General features: G+C 47.5%; 1 protein-coding gene across 5 annotated transcripts; it reads left to right on the forward strand.

Annotated features, from left to right (window-relative positions):
* Window positions 1–2273: 2273 nt before the first annotated feature.
* LOC142918284 (uncharacterized) lies at window positions 2274–10343 on the forward strand. 5 transcript variants are annotated; one of them, XM_076062421.1, is made up of 8 exons: window positions 2274–2472; window positions 4555–4813; window positions 4956–5033; window positions 6067–6159; window positions 6333–6438; window positions 7223–7389; window positions 7841–8083; window positions 9587–10343. In XM_076062421.1, exons 2-8 carry the CDS (start codon window positions 4723–4725, stop codon window positions 9745–9747), a joined length of 939 nt encoding a protein of 312 aa, XP_075918536.1. In that variant the 5' UTR covers window positions 2274–2472; window positions 4555–4722; the 3' UTR covers window positions 9748–10343. The 5 variants fall into 5 exon arrangements, with proteins under 5 accessions (XP_075918536.1, XP_075918537.1, XP_075918538.1 ...); XM_076062422.1 differs by having other exon boundaries at window positions 4674–4813; XM_076062423.1 differs by lacking the exon at window positions 4956–5033.
* The last annotated feature ends 12856 nt before the right edge of the window (window positions 10344–23199 follow it).

The raw sequence follows: 23199 nt of genomic DNA on the forward strand, positions 1-23199 counted from the left end.
GCGCGTCACTCCGTTTAGCGTCTTTGACCGATAGACATTGACACACGTATTCTTTGTTCTTTCTGTAAAATTACGTGGACAGAAAATAACAATAACAGATAATACAATTACATTAAATAAAGACCACTTATGTTGCAATCAAAACGTATTTTTTTTTGCTTTATTTACTATTTTTTACGTTTGTTATGTTATTTTTATTTTATTTTTCTATCTACGTGACTTTACCGAAAGAACCAAGAATATTAATTCCTGCAGTCACCAAAGTTTTAAGTCAAAACATTCACACACGTTGACAAAGCCTCACCTTGTGTTGTTGTGGGCAGGTCGCTTCTGATAACAAGAGCGGTATAGCAGCTCAAGCGGGCTTGGCCTGGTAACAAAAGAAAATCAAAACTGCGTGAATATTTACAATAAAACAAAGTTACAAAGTGGCGAGCCGGGTGAAGACAAATTAAACTTAAGCGAGATAATTAAAGTAAATGCAATCAGGCGAGGGCAGGAGGCAAGGCCGCACGTGGGTAGGCCCCGCGTTGTAAAGTTCCCACCTGGACATCGATTCCCATGCTCGCTGCTACTCAACTGACATCCCTACGAGAGAGCGAGGCTCTACCTTGGTAAACAACAACAACCACCATAACCACCACCACAACAACCACAATCGCAATGAGAATTTCTCACCTCGGATTTCAGTGCAGGAAGCGATAGCTTCCTGCAGCAGGTGACATGACGTCACTTCCGGGGAACGGGACACGCCCCTCCTACAATGAGCTTCTCCGTAAATAAATAAATTAGAGTATGAATAAATTATGTTAATGTGCCTTTCGATATTAGTTCATTTTAGTTCATTTGTTCATTTGTTTGGTATAGCCCTGTGAGCCATTCGGCTCTTGAATCGGGTGCAACCGCAACAAACAAAAAACATGAACAAGAAAACATCTTAAAATGATTATGTGACTGTGCAAACAGAAAATACAGGAAAAAAATATCAAAATATTCCTGAAATAGCACCGTACACCAACTCTGTGTGCAAAAACCCCAGTGGGATGCAAGTCAAATAACAACAACCACAATAGAATCAGAATCAGAAAGGGTTTTATTCGCCATGAAAGTTCACACCGACACGGAATTTACTTTGGCAGGATGGTGCATACATTCAACATATAGGAATCTAAAATCTTAAATAAGTTTTAAACAAGTCTTACTATAATAATAAGGGTTAAAAGTATAACACCAAGGGGCTAAAGTATATAAAATTTAATAAATATCGAATATAAAATAGCTTTAAGATATAATTTAAAAATAAAAAAAATACAAATAGGTTAACATAGTTAATATCGGCAAGGTGTCATTATGTAGATAACTAAGATTAAGGCCATCAGTCTAACTCCGTACTACAATAAACATTAACATGGCCTAAACCCAAAAAACTTTTCGAAATCACCAAAATAAAAGCCATAAATGCAATGTAACAGTGATCATAGGGAGTGTGACCGAATTTTTTACAATAAACTACATGAATAAATTATAACACCAAAATCTAGAGCCATATTTTAGGCCACTGAATAGCAGTGGCAGCTAGGGGTGTACAACTCCTCTAGAGCAGTTTTGAGTGAAGATCTCATAGGTAGTGATTCAAGTTGCAGTTTATTGGCAATAGCATTCCAGACCCTGGGGTCATGAATAGCAAAGGCCCTTCCTCCAGTTTTTGTACGGCAATAGGGAATGTGAAGCTGGTAAATGAGCGAAGACCTGAGGTCAAATTTGTTCTTTGAAACAGAGAGGAAATCCAGTAGGTAGTCTGCGGAATTTTTTGTAAGTACATCGTGAATAAATAAGATCTGGTGCACAAGCCGTCGAACATTAAGAGATGTTAAGTTTGACCCAAATGTAGAGATCACAGTGGTGAGTCTATGGGGCAGTGTTGAGTCTATGGGCAGTGTTGAGTCTATGGACAGTGTTGAGTCTATGGGCAGAGTTGAGTCTACGGGCAGTGTTGAGTCTATGGTGCAGTGTTGAGTATATGGGCAATGTTGAGTCTACGGGCAGTGTTGAGTCTACGGGCAGTGTTGAGTCTATGGGCAGTGCTGAGTCTATTATGGTGCAGTGTTGAGTCTATGGTGCAGTGTTGAGTCTATGGGCAGTGTTGAGTATATGGGCAGTGCTGAGTCTATGGGCAGTGTTGAGTCTATGGGCAGTGATGAGTCTATGGGCAGTGTTTATCAATTCTACAGAATCTGAGCCTCGCTCGCACTGCGTGTTCGCCTATCCGCACTACGATTTATAAAAGCGCCCTGCTAAGGCCTCACGTGATAACAGCCCCGCCGAGTCGCCTGCCCGTGATTCGAGGCACGGAACGTCGAATCTCCTCCTCCACCACGACCACACGAGGACATTGCTTTGTTTGTAACCTCACCACGAAGGAGGATATAGCTCAAGACCCCCCCCCCCAGACACCTACGCAGCGTTGCGCTGGTGAGTGCCGTGTTGAGGCCTATTCCGGGAGTGTCACCGGTCTCGGCTAGATTGCCCAGCCGGCCGAGGCGGCACTTTGGCCGGCTACAGATGCCGCTGTCATGCGATGGTCTCCATAGAGACCTGGAAGATGGTCTCTAGGTTATGTTGTGGGTTAGCAAGCTTCCAAAGGATGCCTGAAGGCTGCCGCTAGGCTTTTGTAACGAATCTTTGCTGCGTGTTTTAAACTTGAATTGTTTGCGATGCACGCGTGTCAATGTGGTGATGCGTCGCTCAAAGACTTCACTCGAGCGCGTCGTGTTCAAGCTCGCTTTGTCTACCTTAGGAGCTTACAAAGTGCGCCCAATAATTTACCGTGCGTCTGCCTCTTAGACCCGAGTGAATCGCTTGAACAAGTGCACATTCAGAAGCATAAACTCTGCGAGTATCTCGTTTTAAATTTTGATTTGAAGCTTTCGTAACTGCGGTAATTCATATTCTTAGCTCTTTCGGTAAAGTCACGTTGAAGGGAAACAATAAAATATATATAAAACAATAAAAATTCTCATGACGTTTCAACCTGATGACGACCGTTTGTGTTATGGTCGAAACGTCGTGAGAATTTTTATTGTTTTATATATTTTATTATTTTATTGTTTCCCTTCAATGTGACTTTACCGAAAGAGTTAAGAATATCTCGTTTTATTCATAGTCCGTGTTTCCAAGGATAAAACAAATTGCACATTCTCATTACCAATACATCGACCTGGCTGGCGGTCACAGTTGCCAGGAGCCCCTTTCCCTGTCAGCTTGACATTTTTTTCGACTCAATTGTTTTTATTACACAGCTCTTGGACAGACGTGCGGCAGTGTTGGTTTATATCCTGGAAGGTGCTCTCACTTCAGGGGGTGTTTCATTGATGGGAAAAAAAACCTGAGCTGGGGCTGTAATCAATGTTGTTTTATTGATCTAGTTTAAAACATCAGCACGAACATCGGTGCCAAACTAACACGATGTGAGGCGCTAGATTTGAAGCTTTCGTGATGTGCAAGGATTCATACTCTTTGGATTTTTTTCGGTAATGCCGCAGAGGTAAAAAAAATAAAGTTAAACCCAAGTTAAACTTTAGCAGCCTTATAGTTTACAGCAGTATGCTCTGCAAGGCAACCAGTTTGTCAGCTTAACTACTGCCCCCTGCCTCTGGTTCATGTGTGTAACGCTCTTCAACCTGCACACGGCCATCTCTCCGTCCCCCCCAACCCCCTGCAGCATAACAGAAGGCGGCTTAACTTAGCCCCCCCCCACGGCCCTTCTTATCTCCCCCCCCCCTTAACCTGTATACAATCTCGGGTGTCTTAGAGTTCTCTTCACCTGATGCAGCAATTTTGCCGTGACGGTTTCCACCTCAAGACGGAAGCTTGTGCTGCTGCCTCCGAAACGTCGTGATTTTAATTGAGTTGTTTTTTTCATTTATTTATTTTATAGATTTTTTTTTACCTACGTGACTTTAGCAAAAAAAACAAAGAGTCCGATGCGAGGAGGCGTTTCCCCCAACGTTCGTTTTCTGCGGTGGCAAAAAATGCAGCCTCTGCGAAACGATGAGAACCTAAACATTTTGCTCAACACAGGAGGAACGTGTCCATCAGTGAGGGAGCCTTAGGCATGACTCCAATTGTCCCGTTGTGAAGGAGGAGGTCTTTAACCCGGCATGGTTGTCACCTGGTGTACAGGAGGTCGTGGGGTTTGATACCGACCCTGACATTCCCTGCTCTATCTTTGGAGTTGACGTTTCTCGCGCCCCGCGGCCGCGTGGATTTCTCTCCCAAAGTCCTCCGGTTTTTTCCCCTCCACATTCAGAAACGCCACGCGTTTAGAGTATTTTGCCCTAAATGTCCACTTGATATCAGCCCACCGTTTATGGGCCAATGTCTCTTCTTAAAAAGAGCTATGTAGCACGGTGGTGTGCTTCGCGTGGCAAGATTAAACATTGGTTAGTTTTATTAGTATATATATTTTTTTAAAGTGATTTGTTTTACTCTTCCTGTAACTCTGCACTCACGCCGTGTTTTTGTTTTGTGTTTGTTGTCATGTTTCTGACCCAGCGCCACAGCTGGACATCTGTGAAAAAAGAGCTTCATAGCGCTTTGGATTCCTCCTCTTGCAGTCTAAATAAATATCATTCCCACTGCTCCTCCTACTCCCTCCCCTTCACCCCTCCTAGCCAAGTGAAGGAAGCCGCCAGGCCGACCATCTGTCACCCCCCCCCCCCCATGGAGACTTTCCACACCACCACCCGTTTAGTGGCCTTGCTGGTCGTTGTGCTGGGCGACCGTCACAACCCCTTCGCCCTGCCCCTTGACCGTGAGTAGCAAACAGTGCCGCTACCCCACTTGAGACGATGCCCCCTCTCAACGCTACTCCCACTAAAGGCCATCGACTAAACTCGACTCTTTTGACTTCACCAGGCAATGCCCACTGAGCTTCGTGGCTCTTTTTTTTTCAGAAGCACCCCGGCTCTTGCAAATGATAGCTTCAACGAAGCACTTCGACGTTCAAGCGGGGCCGAGTACTCGAAACACTTGTGGGTATCTGTTTGAGTAGTGTGTGGGTCTCTGTGTGAGTAGTGTGTGGGTATCTGTGTGAGTAGTGTGTGGGTCTCTGTGTGAGTAGTATGTGGGTCTCTCTGTGAGTAGTGTGTGGGTCTCTGAGTGAGTAGTCTGTGGGTCTCTGTGTGAGTAGTGTGTGGGTCTCTGAGTGAGTAGTGTCTGGGTCCCACACACAGAGACACACAGACTACTCACACAGAGACACACAGACTACTCACACAGAGACTCACACACTACTCACTCAGAGACCCACACACTACTCACACACAGAGACCCACACACTACTCACACAGAGACCCACACACTACTCACACAGAGAGACCCACACACTACTCACACAGAGACCCAATACACTACTCACACAGAGATCCACAGACTACTCACACAGAGACCCACACACTACTCACACAGAGACCCACACACTGCTCACACAGAGAGACCCACACACTACTCACACAGAGACCCATACACTACTCACACAGAGACCCACACACTGTTCACATAGAGACCCAGACACTACTCACAGAGAGACCCACACACTACTCACACAGAGAGACCCACACACTACTCACACAGAGACCCACACACTACTCACATAGAGACCCAGACACTACTCACACAGAGACCCACACACTACTCACACAGAGACCCACACACTACTCACATAGAGACCCAGACACTACTCACAGAGAGACCCACACACTACTCACACAGAGAGACCCACACACTACTCACACAGAGACCCACACACTACTCACACAGAGACCCACACACTACTCACACAGAGAGACCCACACACTACTCACACAGAGACCCACACACTACTCACATAGAGACCCACAGACTACTCACAGAGAGACCCACACACTACTCACAGAGAGACCCACAGACTACTCACACAGAGAGACCCACACACTACTCACACAGAGACACACACTACTCACACAGAGACCCACACACTACTCACACAGAGACCCTACTAACACTCTGCTGTATTTTCGCCCGCAGCTGCGGTTATCATCTCTGGCCACGTACGGTACCAAAGAAGCTCACATCAGGTGTATGCAGCAAAGCAGCAACCTCCGGACACACGACGGAAAGGTGCACGGTTGCGACATCACACACACACACGTACAGGGCCCAGTTGAGTACGCAGTTTGTTAAGGTGCAGCACTGCAAGTACTTGCTCGGCCCGGAGCGACCCCCCCCCCCACCCTCGGGAGCGACCTCTGCCCGCTCGCTGTCTCTGCCCCCCCCACCACCGCCTCACACAGCCAGCCCCCCGTCGATGCTGACGGAGCCAGACAGGATGTACAGGGCGAGAGAGGGAGAGGCGGTGTACATGGAGTGCTCGGTGTGGCCGCCCGCCACCATCCTGTGGTGAGACCGAACGCTGCGCCTGAGCGTCCGTCCCTCTCCGCCTCTCCTCTCGCTCTCCGCTCGCTGGAGACTCTTTTTGTTTATTTCACCGCCTGATGCCCACCGAGCCGTGCAGCTGTTTTTCAGAAGCTACCCGGCCATGTCGCAAACGACAGCCCTGACGACGAAGAGGCTCCTCGTTCATTCGGCACACCGTCATCGCGCTTCGACGCTCCCTGTCGCGAGGGCTGTACGTGCCCTGAACTTCTTTCGCACCCTACGTGGCCAACCGTGCTAATCAGAGGTACGGGGGTTGAGTCTGTTTTGTGAATGCCGCCAGCGGGTTTGCATGGCTGGCCACGTACGGAGCGAAAGAAGTTCAACATAGAACACTCCCATAGACTTCAATGTTAAAGACTCCCATAGACTTCAATGTTAAAGACTCCCATAGACTTCAATGTTAAAGGTTCCCATAGACATTAATGTTAAAGACTCCAATAGGCTTCAATGTTAAAGGCTCCCATAGGCTAACATTTATAATTTCGCGCGCGCGGGGGTGGGGTTGGGTGACTGTCGATGGCCGCCACGCGGACGTGGCTCAGAGCAAGAGAGTGAGAGGGGCACTCAACGCGGCGGAGGGCCGCGTGAACCTCGCCGCTCCAACGTCCCGCGGGACGTTCGCCTCCGCGTCTCCCGAAGCCGCCGACCCCGGATCTCAAATCCCCCGACGGCATCGCCGTCAAACCGCAACGGTTCACGCCCCCCACGCCCCCCACGCCCCCCACGCCTTCCCGCGCACCGCCAGGTTCAGGAACTACCGGAGCTTGAATGTTGAGGGCGAGCGCTTCCAGATCTTCGAGAACGGCACCCTTCGCATCCTGGACTTGCGGCGCGAGGACACGGACACTTACACCTGCTTCGCCACCAACAACCTCAACACAGACCAGCTGCGGGCGCACCTCTCCGTCGAAGGTGAGCAAAGTCGCCGCCGGCAACAAACCCGCCGGCCGGAATCCCTCTCCGATCCGGCGCCGAGCCATTAACCGCCGCCGTCGAAGACGAAGATCCTCCGCCGTGTAGCCTCAACAGGCCGCGGGGGCGAGCGCCGTTAGCGAGCGGCGCCTGTGAAGGCCGGCACGGCGCACGAGGGGGCGGGTGGCCGGCGCCACGCCCGACCGCCTTTGTCTCCCCGGTGCTGGCGATGTTCGCCACACACCGCGCCGGGTGCTCGTTTGAGGCCGAGTCGACCTAGGGGAGGCCCAAGACCGGTTCAGATAATCGTCACCGCGTGTTGGTGGCCGTGAGCGGGAATCGAACTCGGGTTCGCAGGGTTCGTAGCGCGGTGTAGCGCGGTGTAGACCGCTACACCCGCCACCGCCACCATTAACTACCACCACCATCACCCCCACAACCACCCCCACAGTGGCGCCGGGCGGTGAGGAGGAGGACGAGGAGGAGGACGAGGAGGACGAGGAGGAGGACGAGGAGGGAGACGAGGAGGAGGACGAGGAGGAGGACGAGAAGGAGGAGGACGAGGAGGAGGGCCAGGACGATGGCAAGGAGGCCTCTACGTCCTCGCCATCGGCCCCCAACGCCGGTAGCGGCCGTGACGGCGGTGCTGACGATGGCGAGGATGACGACGACGAGCTGTTAGCTACCTCGCCAGGTACGCGGGAGGGCGGCGGCTTGGATCGTCTGACCACCCTGACGATGCAAATGGCCGTGGTCAGCCCAATGAGATCGGCGGCGCGGAAAGTCCTGGGTTTTAAAAAAACTTGGTTTCTGGCCACCCCGTGAATCTCCATTGGCTGCTCGGGTTCCCAAGTGCTTGCTCCATTCATGCTTGGATTCAATGTTAAAGGCTCCCATAGACTTCAATGTTAAAGGCTCCCATAGACTTCAATGTTAAAGACTCCCATAGACTTCAATGTTAAAGGCTCCCATAGACTTCAATGTTACAGGCTCTCATAGACTTCAATGTTAAAGGCTCCCACAGACTTCAATGTTAAAGGCTCCCACAGACTTCAATGTTAAAGGCTCCCGTAGACTTCAATGTTAAAGGCTCCCGTAGACTTCAATGTTAAAGGCTCCCGTAGACTTCAATGTTAAAGGCTCCCGTAGACTTCAATGTTAAAGGCTTCCATAGACTTCAATGTTAAAGGCTCCCATAGACTTCAATGTTAAAGGCTCCCATAGACTTCAATGTTAAAGGCTCCCATAGACTTCACTGTTAAAGGCTCCCATAGACTTCAATGTTAAAGGCTCCCATAGACTTCAATGTTAAAGTCTCCCATAGACTTCAATGTTAAAGGCTCCCATAGACTTCAATGTTAAAGGCTCCCATAGACTTCTATGTTAAAGGCTCCCATAGACTTAAATGTTAAAGGCTCCCATGGACTCATGGAGGTGCACACATCGAGGGCAGTCAACCAATTTGCGGTCAAACGGAGATAAAATAACGCTTTGACAATAAAACGATTCTCAGCATCGCAACTCTGGGCAGGGGTTTGCTGTTTTGGCAAAGAGCGTTGTTGACACGCGGGTGGCGGTGGTGGTGGTGGTGGTGGTCCACCGCTCACCGCAGAGGAGTTACAATCGGGCACCTGACGTCGATGATGTGACAGTCGGCGTTTTAATTTACCAAATAGTTTTAAACGTAGTGTGATGGATCGTCTCTCTGAATGAGTGATTGGGTGGGTGGGTGAGTGGCTGAGTGAACAAGTGAGGAAGAGGTTTCAGTCTCAACTACCAACAACCTCCAACAAATCTTCCATCCCCTAGGAGGTGGTGGCGGTGGTGGTGTTAGTGGTGTTGGTGGTGTTGGTGTTGGTGGTGTTGGTGTTGGTGGTGTTGGTGGTGGTGTTGGTGGTGGTGGGGTGTTGGTGGTGTTGGTGGTGGTGTTGGTGGTGATGTTGGTGGTGATGTTGGTGGTGGTGTTGGTGGTGTTGGTGGTGATGTTGGTGGTGTTGGTGGTGATGTTGGTGGTGGTGTTGGTGGTGATGTTGGTGGTGGTGTTGGTGTTGGTGGTGTTGGTGGTGTTGGTGTTGTTGGTGGTGGTGGAAATGGAGGAGGAGGCGGAGGGTTGTAGGAGGCCCCCCCGGTACTCGTACATTGCTCTCATCGTAGCGATGGCGACTGACGTCTCGTTTCTCCGCTTGCCCCTTTGCAGCGGCGATGGCGTCATCAGCAGCGGCGACGACGTCAGTGGTGACGACGTCAGCGGGGCGGGCGTCCGCCACCAGCAAGGCGTCTTGCTGCCCCGGTGCCGCTTGGCCCACGGCGCTTCTGCTCGCGCTGGTGCCGTCGTTGGCGCGCGGCGGCGACGTCTAGAAGGAAGCTTTTCTTTCTCGCTCTCGCAAAAATCTTTACGATTTGCGATGCCCCGTTGCGTTCCGACATCGTTTCTCGTTTCCACGCATTCACGTTGTCCCGAGTTTTATTCGGGGAAAAAAGTAACTCGCCGTGTGCCCGCGACGTCTCGCGGAGAGCCGTCTTGCGTGACGATTTTAAACGCGAGTTGCGACTGAGTCATGCCCTGAAGTTGTTCCGTGCTGCTGCTGCCGTGCTGAAGACGTAATGATAAAGGCGCCAAGTTAGCTGTTGCTGCTGTTGTTGACACAAATGTTGCCGTTGTTGATGGTCCAGCTGAGGCAGGGAGAAGCTGCCTTAGTCTTGCGGGGCGAACGCTGTTGTGGATCTGGTGGGTGGGGGGGGGGCGCTGTGGTGCTCTGTGAGTGATGTACAGCAAAGGGAGACTAGAGTCTTGTGCGTCCGTCTCGTCTCACACGCTTAGGTGAGGACATCACTGATTAAGAATATTATTTTGTTACCAGGTTAAGAAGGGCCCACAACTGGGGCCTATCGTTGGCTTCCGATTTCACCGATTTTCCTCGAGTCGAAATAAAAACATCTGATTGTGAATATAACAGCACGAGCTTTAACTACCCGGCTTCGCCCGGGACTTGGATTCACCACGTCCGGCCGCCTTTGTCTCCCGATGTTCACACCACAACATTTACACGTTTGAGGCTGAGTCGACCTAGGGGAGGCCCAGGACCGGTTGAAATAATCGTCACCGGTGGTGGCCGTGAGCGGGAATCGAACTCGGGTCGCCGGGTTCGTAGCGCAGCGTAGCGCTAACCACTACACTACCGCTCCCCCCCCCACACACAGACACACACAGACACACACACAGCCACACACAGACACACAGACACACACAGACACAGACACACACACACACAGACACACACACAGACACACACAGACACACACAGACACACACACAGACACACACAGACAACGCTAACCGCTACACTACAATGCGTTACGCTTCCACGTGCGCGGGTCACGTGACAGATTTGATGTCACAGCTCACTTGCCGTGCAAAAAATAAATGCATTATTGAGATCCCCTCCCCCCCTAAAATAGAAGCTAAAAGTGTATTTTTATAATGTTTGCACGGTGTACAGTCTGGAAAGTACCCACATGGCAAATTTAAAGTTTGTTGCATGTCGGGAAGTACGCTAAACATTTTGAACAGACACACATAATCACAACTTTGCCTTTTATATATCTGGAGATAAGGGAAACTACCGTTCGCAAACTATCACGGTTTGAAAGAGACGCTTAACGACGCCTCGGTGGTGTTTAAAGAAGTTGTTACCACGTAAAATCTCCACATTCTATGGGGAGCAAAATAAACATCATGCTCCAGTTTAAATGCCCCGACCACCCGTGAGATCACCACGGAGCTTAGGCCAAGTTCGCTGACAGGTCACGGGACAGACCCAGATGCCATGGGTTGACTCACTTGAGACAATTGGCAGATGCATCACAGTACACATCCACACCCACCCTCCCACTCACCCACCAACCGATTCACCCACCCTTTCACTCACTTACCCACTCACCTACCCAGCCACTCATCTACTCATCCAGTCATTCGCCCACTCACCTACCCACCCACCCACTCATCTACCCATCCAGTCATTCGCCCACTCACTCACCTACCCACCCACTCACCTACCCACCCACTCACCTACCCACCTACTCACCTACCAACCCACCCACTCATCTACCCATCCAGTCATTCGCCCACTCACTCACCTACCCACCCACTCATCTACCCACCCACTCACCTACCTACCCACTCACTCACCTACCCACTCGCTCACCTACCCACTCACTCACCTACCCACCCACTCACCTACCCACCCACTCACCTACCCATCCACTCACCTACCTACCCAGTCATTCGCCCACTCACCTACCCATCCACTCACCTACCCACCCTGTCATTCGCCCACACACCTACCCATCCACTCACCTACCCACCCACTCACCCACCCACTCACCTACCCACTCACCTACCCACCCACTCACCTACCCATCCAGTCATTCGCCCACTCACCCCACACCACACCGCACCGTTTGAACCTCTTCCTCCTGCGCTGATACGAGCCGTCATCAAAGATGTTCGCAGCCGCCGGGTCCACGACCCAGTGATTGCTTCTGCCCGGCCGGCCCGGCCTTCTGGGCACTTTAACGAAGCAGTCTTCAAACGTGAGGCAGCGACGGACAGAGTTTCCCCGCTTCTTGTCATTGTTCTGATAGAAGGGGAAGTTCTCAGTAATGAAGCGACGGATGTCCCTCGCTGTCAGGCGCCCCTCGGCCGGGATGACAATTGCCATTGTGGTGCCACAACAGAGAAGCCGCTCCGTCGAAACCGGGGCAGTCGCTGTGCTGCTGCGACCGAGAAGCCACCTGGCTCCCATCACAGCACTTCCCCTGCCCCCCCCCCCCCCACCTAAACACACACACACTCAAGTAGGGCCTCATGGGGAGGGGGGGGGGCACCTGCCCTGAGTTGTTACCCGAGAGGCCCCCTCGTGGGGGTGCTCCACGGTTTCTCAGGGTTAGGGAATTGGCAGGCACCCCCCCCCCCCCAGGCCAAATGGCACTGCGGCGCCGTGGCTTAACTTAGAATTAAATGACCATGGAGAACTCGCTGAGAACTGCAGTGAGGAGATGCCTAGAACACACGCGGACCAGCAGACAGGTGGGGAGCGGGGCAGCGCGGGTTAAGCGTCTCTACCCATGGTGCACCGCGGGTTAGCGTCTCTACCCATGATGCACCGTGGATTAACGGCCCTACCTATGATGCACCGCGAATTAACGGCCCTACCCATGATGCACCGCGGATTAACGGCCCTACCCATGATGCACCGCGAATTAACGGCCTGACCCGTGATGCACCGCGGATGGGCGGTGCGAGGGCTTTGAAAGGAGGATAAAAAGGGACGCTTTGGGGAAGCACGGGGAGAGAAAATAGAGGGCAGACAGGTCGATTAAGTATCAGGCAGTAGCGAGATAGGTTAGACCTGTCCTGCTGGTCCGTACTGACACGCACAGTCTAGTTCGTTTATTCGTGGGGAATAAACCGTCCGTAGGGTATAAACCGTATCGTGTTGTCTCTGTGAGTACGGAGGGGCGGTGCGTGGTGTGGCGAGCCTGCCCGCGGTGATTTTTTTGTTTGCGCGTGAGTGAGTAATTTTACCCACGTGTTTACGCTCGCACGGGTGAGTCCACTCGGGGCTTGACGCGCATGCCGGGGCAGCAGCAACGTGCTATCGCCCTGGGAATTAAAGTACGGGTCCTTCGATCATTAAATGCACTCGTGCGTGGTGTGGTGAGCCTCTGCATTGTGTGGTACTGGTTGCACTTCGCCCGCGCCAGTACGGGGACGTGCAGGAGCAGCGGCGCTCACGGCACGCGCCGCGCGTGCCGGGAATTGCGCAGCGCGGCCTAATTAGTTGCTTCCGACCGGCTGCGAAGGTAAATGAAACAAGATTACACAATTCAAGCACGCGATGCTGCTGGCGGTGGTTACCGCGTGAGTAGAGCTGCGCCGTGAGGTACACGGGTACCCACGGGCATAATCATACAACGGGTGTTGCAGTTGTGGTAGTGGTATGAATTTAACGGGGGAGTCGGGGGCCAACGGCCCCGACAATTCGGTGATGGCGGGGGACGGTAGCCCCCACAAATGCATTTTTCTGTTTCCACCACCATAACCACAACCTTAGTAATGTGTGAACAACAGATCAATGTTGGTGAACTGATATACATGGGTTATCTCCACTGTAATGAAGGTGAGTGGTGCTGTTCAACAAAGCTGTAAGTATATTTGTACAACCACTATACTGCAGTCTTTTTTCGGGGAGACTGGTTCCCATTAAGTGAAAAATGGATCTCCCCTTCTCACGCATCAAATTAGAGCAGAAATGTAAATATACACACACAGCAGATTGAGCAGTTGCTAACGTTCATCATCCATATTTCATTAGAATATTTACCCAGGAAAGCACCACTGAGACTGAAGACTACGTGCATAGATAAAAATGAATGCTCTTACAGACACCACAGTGCTGCCCTGCAAGTCGGGCGTGCAGAGTTTTACGATCTCTGCGTGATCCATAACTCAAAGAGTTGCTGTGTAAGAGGAGTGTGGGCACCGTACTCCGCTGATGAAAAAAGAGCTCCATCCTCTGCTTTCACAGATAACATTAAAACATTAACCTTGTTTATATAAAGTGTTTTAGAAATGCTTGACAAGTTTCTTCACTTCCTGGGAAAACTGTTAGAAAGTTCACAGACCTTCAATAATGCACACCATACATTTCATCAATGTGGTATACTTCCATAAAACATATATTTGAGCTTATTTCCATTCACATTAATGAATGGCATCTCGGCTTAAATAAAATTAACGTTATGCACACTTGAAGGTCAGAAGCTGTATTCCTGTATAAGCATCTGTTTGAATGCAAAATGCAACCTATATGTTAACCTTATCCAGAAACACAAATCAAAGTGTCACCATTGTCAAATATACATTTGACGGCTCTCATCTGAGCTTGAGGGTGGAAATTATACATTTATTGGCAGGCACCGGCCTCTGCATAGGATGACTCTTCTATTTAGGATGTATAGCAAGGTTTGCTACGTACTGTGCGAAAGAAGTTCAACATACACACATGAGGATTACAATAATAATAAGAATAACGCGAATGAATTTGTCCAGAATAGCCTCCTTGAGTCTCGAGATATTCGTGTCGAGAATACTGCCATTGGGATGCTGTGATGACGGTGATAGGCGCCTGCAAACGTGGGAGGAGGAGCACCCGGAGAAGATTCCTGACCTTCACGCTTCAGGGTCGCCCCTTCTTCATATTTCACCGTCACTCGTGGCCACGTAGCGAAGCGTTTTTCTGGATTTTGTTGTTATTCTGTCTCTCACTGTTCAAATAAACCTACCATTAAAATTATAGACTGATCATTTCTTTATCATGGGGCTAACGTACAAAATCAGCAGGGGATCAAATACTTTTTTCCCTCACTGTAGACTCAACACTACCATAGACACAACACTACCACCCATAGACTCAACACTACCATAGACTCAACACTACCATAGACTCAACACTACCATAGACTCAACACTACCCATAGACTCAACACTACCATAGACACAACACTACCACCCATAGACTCAACACTACCATAGACACAACACTACCATAGACTCAACACTACCACCCATAGACTCAACACTACCACCCACAGACTCAACACTACCATAGACTCAACACTACCATAGACTCAACATTGCCCATAGACTCAACACTGCCCATAGATTCAGCACTACCCATGGACTCAACACTGCCATAGACTCAACACAGCCCATAGACTTATGGACCACAACGCCTCTGTCACCAGACTTATGGACCTCAACGCCTCTGTATCACCAGACTTATGGACCACAACGCCTCTGTGTCACCAGACTTATGGACCACAACGCCTCTGTGTCACCAGACTTATGGACCACAACGTCTCTGTGTCACCAGACTTATGGACCACAACGCCTCTGTGTCACCAGACTTATGGACCACAACGTCTCTGTGTCACCAGACTTATGGACCACAACGTCTCTGTGTCACCAGACTTATGTTTGTTGCGGTTGCACCCGACTTATGAGCCGCATGGCTCACAGGGCTATACCTAATAAATTAAACTTCTGTGTCACCAGACTTATGGACCACAACGCCTCTACGTGTACAAATACATTTTTTTTTTTACCAATTCCACTTTACAATAAAATTGTAGACACGGCACAATATATATTTCTGAATCTTTATTTTTACCAACATTTAAAAAAAATATTCTCCGTTAAGGCAAAATTCTGAAATATTGGATTTTTTACAAAGCCTTGTGAATTCACCTTGTATCTGAACAAGTTCAATTTGTGCAAATATTTTTTTGTCAAACGTATAAATAACAAAGACATTGCTTACAAATATCAGCTCCTATGTTTTCAAGTCAATACAGTTTGGGTAGTGAATAAATTATAGTCTAAATAAGCTACACAATACGAATTGTAGGCAAATATAGTTATAATCAAAGACATTTTTTTTTAACAATCACGTGGTCCCTGTAGTCGCTGTTAGAGACGAAATATGCTTGAAAGAAGCTTTTAATGAAGAAATAACAATCATCTAATTCAAAACACAACACGATTCAAAGATGTTTCATTTTAAAACTTGAAAACGGAGCACGGGGCGCTGGCGTGAATGCGTCCTTCGTGTGCCGTAAATGTTGTGACTTTCCTGGCCGAAGGCCCTAAAATGCTTGGACCCTCATTGGTGCACAGCGTCTCAGCAGCAGCAGCAGTGGGGCTTGCTTCAACCGATAGGTACGAACATCCAGACGTGAATCAGCAAAGGGCATTTCTAGTCCTAGTTAGACAAAATCTACATCAACACGTAACAAAACTACAATTCGTGTTGTAGAGAATGTACCTCCTATACGTGTAACTTTTAAGTGGTATGCCTTGTAACTGATGAATGATCCGAGCGTGCTCCCTATTGCAAAGACGATGAGTTACTTCAGAGGCCGACGCTTCGTGAAACACAAAAGTACCCTTTGACCCGTATCACAAGAACAACAGGTCTCACCCGAGTTCTCTGTACAGGTTACTTCCAAACAGACACACTTTGTCCTAACATCACTTATTCAATGTTTAGCCCTCAGACAAAATGTTACATGCACACGCACAATCAGACAAGCATTCATTCTAAATTATTGACAGGCATTTTAACAAAATTTAATTACTGCAGTGAAATATACTGCATCAGGTTACATCGTATTAACAATAAGCTATTTTTTAAAAATATGCACCGTCTACTTAACAGTGTATGTACAACGTACTATTGCCATTTGCACGCTGGCGTCTCGGTCAAAATTAATAACATTCTAAACATTTTTTTTGGTTCTTTCGGTAAAGTCACGTAGAATGAGAATAAAATAATAAATTGATAAAATAAAATAACACAATAATATTCTCACGACGTTTCGGCCACAACACAAGCGGCCTTCATCAGGTGAAGGGGGCGAGACTGTCTGGTAGGACAGCGCTGGAGTGAGAGAGCCACGTTCAGATCACGGCTTTTAAGCTGTGTGAGAGGAACAAAGAGCCTTGACAAAGGAATTAGCATAAAATTTAGCATTGAAATGGCTGAATGATTAGCTTGTGACTGGTCACAGAAATAGCTATGTTAAAAGTTAAAGCATACACATCCGCAGAGGCACCCATTGTTAAAAGGAATTAGCATAGAATTTAGCATTGAAATAGCTAAGTTAAGGCATACACATCCGCAGAGGCACCCCTTGACAATGGGATTAGCATAGAATTTAGCATTGAAATGGCTGAGTGATTCGCTTGTAACTGCTACAGAAATAGTTACGTTGAAGTCAGAGCATACACATTCACCGAGGCACTTAGTACAAATCAAACAGGAGATTTAGCATTGAAATAACTAGGCGAATTTAGCATTGAAATAACTGGGTGATTTGCTAGTGACTGGTCACAGAAATGACTACACATCTGAGCTATTCACAGTACTATATAGTGAACCAATAAAAACTAAAATATAAATTACCTTCATGTTATCAATAAACTCTATATTCTCCAATCAGCTAAGCTACCAACCATAAGTCGTTATATATCACAATGCTATATGGCGAAAAAATGGGTGGATTCTTATAAGCCCTCGTATCTTCAAAATGAATGTTCACCCAAAACTCTGAGTACACAATTTCAGCTGTCTGGCTACAAAAGGAATATTTATGAGAGCTAAATTCAGCTGACATAGCAAAAAGTGTTGAAAACAATACTATTTGTGTTATGCAGAAATTCATAAATTAACGTTCAATCGCAACTTAGAGGTGTGAATCCAGGCTCAGATGTCCTTGAATGCTGGGATGAACAGTTCCGACTTCAGCTGAATGTGTGTGCTGTGTAAACTTCCTGTTTCCAATCTTATAAAGAGTTCCAGAGGAAAACAAAAGTAAACTATTGTTATGCTATAACCTCCGTGTTCAACAGAGTTAATAGACGTTACTGCAAACACAAACTGTACACTGTCACTGGTTAAACAGTTGGTGGCGTGTCTAGAATCATGCCTGGCCACCTTCATCTGCTCAGCATTATTTCTTCCTCACTAAACCAAGTCATTAAGGATCAACGAACATAGCCGAGGCTAACTGGAGTTTGCGTGTCTCTCTCCGTGGTGAGATGTTAACTACCTCACCTGGTATACAGGAAGTCGTGGGTTCGATCCCGACCCTGACGCCTGCTATATATTTGGAGTTTGCGTGTCTCTCCGCTGAGCATCTTTGACCGATAGAGATTGACACACGTATTCTTGTCTCTTTCAGTAAAGTTACGCAGATAGAAAATAACAATAACAGATAATACAATTACATTATATAAAGACCACTTGTGTTGCGATCAAAACGACTTGAGTTTTTTTGCTTTATTTACAATTTTTTTAATAGTTATTTTTATTCAATTTTCTATCTACGTGACTTTACCGAAAGAACCAAGAATATGAATTCCTGCAGTCACCAAAGTTTTAAGTCAAAACATTCACACACGTTGACAAAGCCTCACCTTGTGTTGTTGTGGGCAGGTCGCTTCTGATAACAAGAGCGGTATAGCAGCTCAAGCGGGCTTGGCCTGGTGAAAAAGAAAATAAAAACTGCGTGAATATTTACAATAAAACAAAGTTACAAAGTGGCGAGCCGGGTGAAGACAAATTTAACTTAAGCGAGATAATTAAAGTGAACACAATCAGGCGAGGGCAGGAGGCAAGGCCCCGCGTGGCTAGGCCCCGCGTTGTAAAGTTCCAACCTGGACATCGATTCCCATGCTCGCTGCTACTCAACTGACATCCCTGAGAGAGAGAGGCTCTACCTTGGTAAACAACAACAACCACCACCACCACAACAACCACAACGACCACCACAACAATGAGAATTTCTCACCTCGGATTTCAGTGCAGGAAGCGATAGCTTCCTGTTACCTCGTGACGTCACGCGGTAGCAGGTGACATGACATCACTTCCGGGGAACGAGACACGCTCCTCCCACAATGAACTTCTCCGTAAATAAATAAATTAGAGTGTGAATAAATTATGTTAATGTACCATTCGATATATATGTGCTGAACCCGTCGCAATAAACTCGCGACGGCTTTAAACATTATGTTAATGAGCCACCGGTCACTGGGCGTAGCTTTGCCCAAATAAGGATTGGCACTGGAACGATAACGGCAGTAACCCAAGCGGAGGTGACGTCACGCTCAAGAGGCGGTGGAATACCTTGGTGACATGACGTCAATAGCGAGGTACACCTCCCCCTGGCGTTTCACGCCGATGAAGTAATGCAGAGTGGTGACGTCACAGAGTGGGGTTGGAGTTTAAGTTGATTTAGATTCATTTTCATTGCTCCCTCCCTTGGGTGCGTGGGCTCAGCTACAACAACGTGGACATTAATGTGTGTACACTGTGTGTGTGTACACTGTGTGTACGTATATATACACTGTATGTACATACACAGGGTATACACTGTGTGTACACTATGTGTGTGTACACTATGTGTGTACACTGTGTGTGTACACTGTGTGTGTATACACTGTGTGTGTGTGTACTGTGTGTGTACTGTGTGTGTACACTGTGTGTACACTGTGTGTGTGTGTACTGTGTGTGTACTGTGTGTGTACACTGTGTGTGTGTACACTGTGTGTACACTGTGTGTGTACTGTGTGTGTACACTGTGTGTGTGTACACTGTGTGTGTACTGTGTGTGTACACTGTGTGTGTACACTGTGTGTACACTGTGTGTGTACACTATGTGTGTGTGTGTACACTGTGTGTACACTGTGTGTGTACACTGTGTGTGTGTACACTGTGTGTGTGTACACTATGTGTGTGTACACTGTGTGTGTACACTGTGTGTGCAAGCCAACTGTGGACCGGTTTTGGTGGACAATGTCTCAACAGCAGTGGGGCTTGCTTCAAGCCATGGTTGTGAACATCCAGACGTTAATCAGCAAGGAGAATTTCTAGTCCAAGTTCGACAAAATCTACGTCAACACGTAAGACAAAACTACAATTCGTGTTGTAGAGAATGTATCTCCTCCTATACGTGTAACTTTAAGGTGGTATGCCTTGTAACTGATGAATGATCCGAGTGTGCTTCCTATGTCAAAGACAATGAGTTGCTCCAGATGCTTCGTGAAACACAAAAGTACCCTTTGACCTGTATCACAAGAACAACGGGTCTCACCTGACTTCTCTGTACAGGTTACTTCCAAAACACACACACGCACTTTGTCCTAACATCACTTATTCAATGTTTGACCCTTATAAATGAAATGATGCATGTACACACAAAATCAGACAAGTGTTTAATCGAAATAATTGACAGGCATTTTAACAACATTTAATTACTGCAGTGAAATATACTGCATCAGATTAAGAAGCTATTTAAAAAAATATGCACCGTCTGCTTAACAGTGGATGTAAAACATACTATTATAGTTTCATTCAAAACGAGTAGGCCACTGCATGCTGGCGAATTCTAAACATTAGCAACAAATTGCAGAGGGTTCAAATACTTATTTCCCTCATTAAAATGCAAATCAATTCATAACATTTTTGACATGCGTTTTTCTGGATTTTCTTGTCATTCTGTTCTCTCACTGTTCAAATAAACCTACCATTAAAATTACAGACTGATCATTTCTTCGTCTGCGGGAAAACGTACAAAATCAGCAGGGGATCAAATACTGAATGAGGGGGTGTCCAGGTCTGGCTCAGGTGTCACTCGCCACTTGACGGTTAGCCGTGACGGAGAATCAAACTCGGGCGGTCGAGTTCATCGCGCACCGCGCTCACCGCGGCGACAACCAAAAACTTTCGCGGCTGCAGGAATTAAAATATTCCTCATTTGCAGTCTACGTCTACGTGACTTCACCGAAAGAACCAAGAATATCGATGTGAAACACAACACACGATTCGCAATAGCTAAACGGTTTGCGCCTCGGTACATGCTAATTTGTGTCCCATTCTCTCTGAAACCCAGTCCCTCCATATCTGGCTATTTAAGGCCTCGGTACAGAGCTGCTTCACCTCTTAACTGTGTGCGTGTCTCCCCCCATAGGTCTCTCTATGGTATGTATTCTATCACTATCTTAAATTTCACACTCAACTTACAATTTAACAATCTTGAAATAGTGTATTCAACCAGACCATGTGTTAATTGTGTTTTAACCGACCGTCTGTGTTGCTTTATACAGTTTCAAAATTTTGCTAAACCCTGTTTGATAAGTGTGATGCTCCGTCTCTCTGTATCCCCTGGTATATCTGTGTTAATTCCCTCTACTTAAGGTCTGTATATATATCTGCGGTTACGTGTTTCCTCTACCTGCTGATGATTGCTTACGTTGCAATCGAAACATCGTATGTTATGTAATTTTATTTTTTCTTATTTCTACGTGACTTTACCGAAAAAAACAATGATTAATTCAGTGGATGTTTGTTCGATGCGACGTCGGTGTTGGCGCGTAGGGGGCTGCGTATTTGTGGAACGTCGTCGGTTCAGACTCAGAGTTTGCTGCCAGCGGCGGAGACCGCTGTGGCTCGCAGCTGTGGGCTTGTCGGAGCAAACCCGAAACTTGGGGGGGCTTGCCCCACTTCCTCCTCCCTTGGTGGCCGTACCAGACGAGAGCCGCTGACTTCTTTGGCAATGGAACCCATTTCAAAGCGTCTCTTCTTCTTCTGCTGCTGCTGCTCACCCAAGCATTGCCGCCACCCTTCCCAGATCGGCAGCTGCGAGCTCGTCGTGAAGATCCCTCATTGCTGCGACGCGAAAGACGACCGATTACAAACAGCGTCTTACGACGACAATGCAACTGAAGATGTGGACAGCGGCGACTGGGCGCATTGACAGCTCAGGCTGCGGCACGGGAGAGTTTGATGTGTGCACGACCGTGTCTCGCGTTATATATTAATACACACGCCTACTCGGGATGTGTGTTTTAAGAGAGAAGGGCCTTTGTGGTGCTCGGTTTTTTTGTTATCGCCTCTGACGTATTATGGCCTAAGTCGACCTTCGACTTTCATTTGAATGTTCAACCTCTTGACCCCGAGGAAGGCTATACACAGTTAATACCGCTCAGCTTATACAACAATATCCTCGCTTTTACAGTTGTGTTTGATCAACCTCTTGACCCCGAGTAAGACTATACGCAGTTAATACCGCTCAGCTTGTATAACAACACCTCGATTTTACAGTTGTATTTGATCAACCTCTTGACCCCGAGTAAGACTATACGCAGTTAATCTTGCTCAGCTTAAACAACAACACCTCGCTTTTACAGTTGTGTTTGATCAACCCCTTGACCCCGAGTAAGACTATACGCAGTTAATACCGCTCAGCTATACAACAACACCTCGCTTTTACATTTGTATTTGATCAACCTCTTGGCCCCGAGTAAGACAATACGAAGTTAATCCTGCTCAGCTTATACAACAATACCTCGCTTTTACAGTTGTATTTGATCAACCTCTGCGTACCTTATTCGTACGTAAATGGAATTGTAAATCCACATGAGGCAGGTAGGACTTGTGACAGCCTTTATTATGAACGAGCTTTACTACCCGGCTTCGCCGGGGACTTGGATTATCGTCTTGGATTAATTTAATATTCCCTTTTATTTCAGTGGAAAACCCTGAAAAAACATTGATGCCTGCAAGAAGGAAAAACATTCAAAACAAATCAATTTAACTAAATCGGATGTCTTTCACTTAAGGAAATTGAACCTTAACCAGGCAACTCGGAAGGGGAATGACGTGGCGAGCTGAAAATTTCGATTTAAAGCTTCCAGCGCTGTGCTACCAGACAGTCTCGTCCCTTCACCTGATGAAGGCCGCTTGTGTTGTGGCCGAAACGTCGTGAGAATATTATTGTGTTATTTCATTTTTCAATTTATTATTTTATTCTCATTCTATCTGACTTTACCGAAAAAAACAAAGAAGAGCTGAAAATTGTCGCGTTCCCTTAGAAATTCCAGACGGCGTAAGCTGTGCAAATTTCATGACGATTTAAAGCTTTCGTGACTGCAAGGATTCATCTTCTTTGGTTCTTTCGGTAAAGTCACCACGTAGAATGAGAATAAAATAATAAATAAAATAACACAATAAAATTCTCACGACGTTTCGGCCACAACACAAGTGGCCCTCTTCAGGTGAAAGGAACAGACCTGTCGTCCGACCTGAAGAGGGCCACTTGTGTCGTGGCCGAAACGTCGTGAGAATTTTATTGTGTTATTTTATTCTATTAATTTATTATGTTATTCTCATTCTACGCGGTGACTTT

This window comes from Petromyzon marinus, unplaced genomic scaffold (genome assembly GCF_048934315.1).
Source record: "Petromyzon marinus isolate PM22_M1 ecotype Great Lakes invasive population unplaced genomic scaffold, UKy_Petmar_22M1.pri1.0 PM_G_Scaffold_6, whole genome shotgun sequence".
NCBI lineage: Eukaryota > Metazoa > Chordata > Hyperoartia > Petromyzontiformes > Petromyzontidae > Petromyzon > Petromyzon marinus.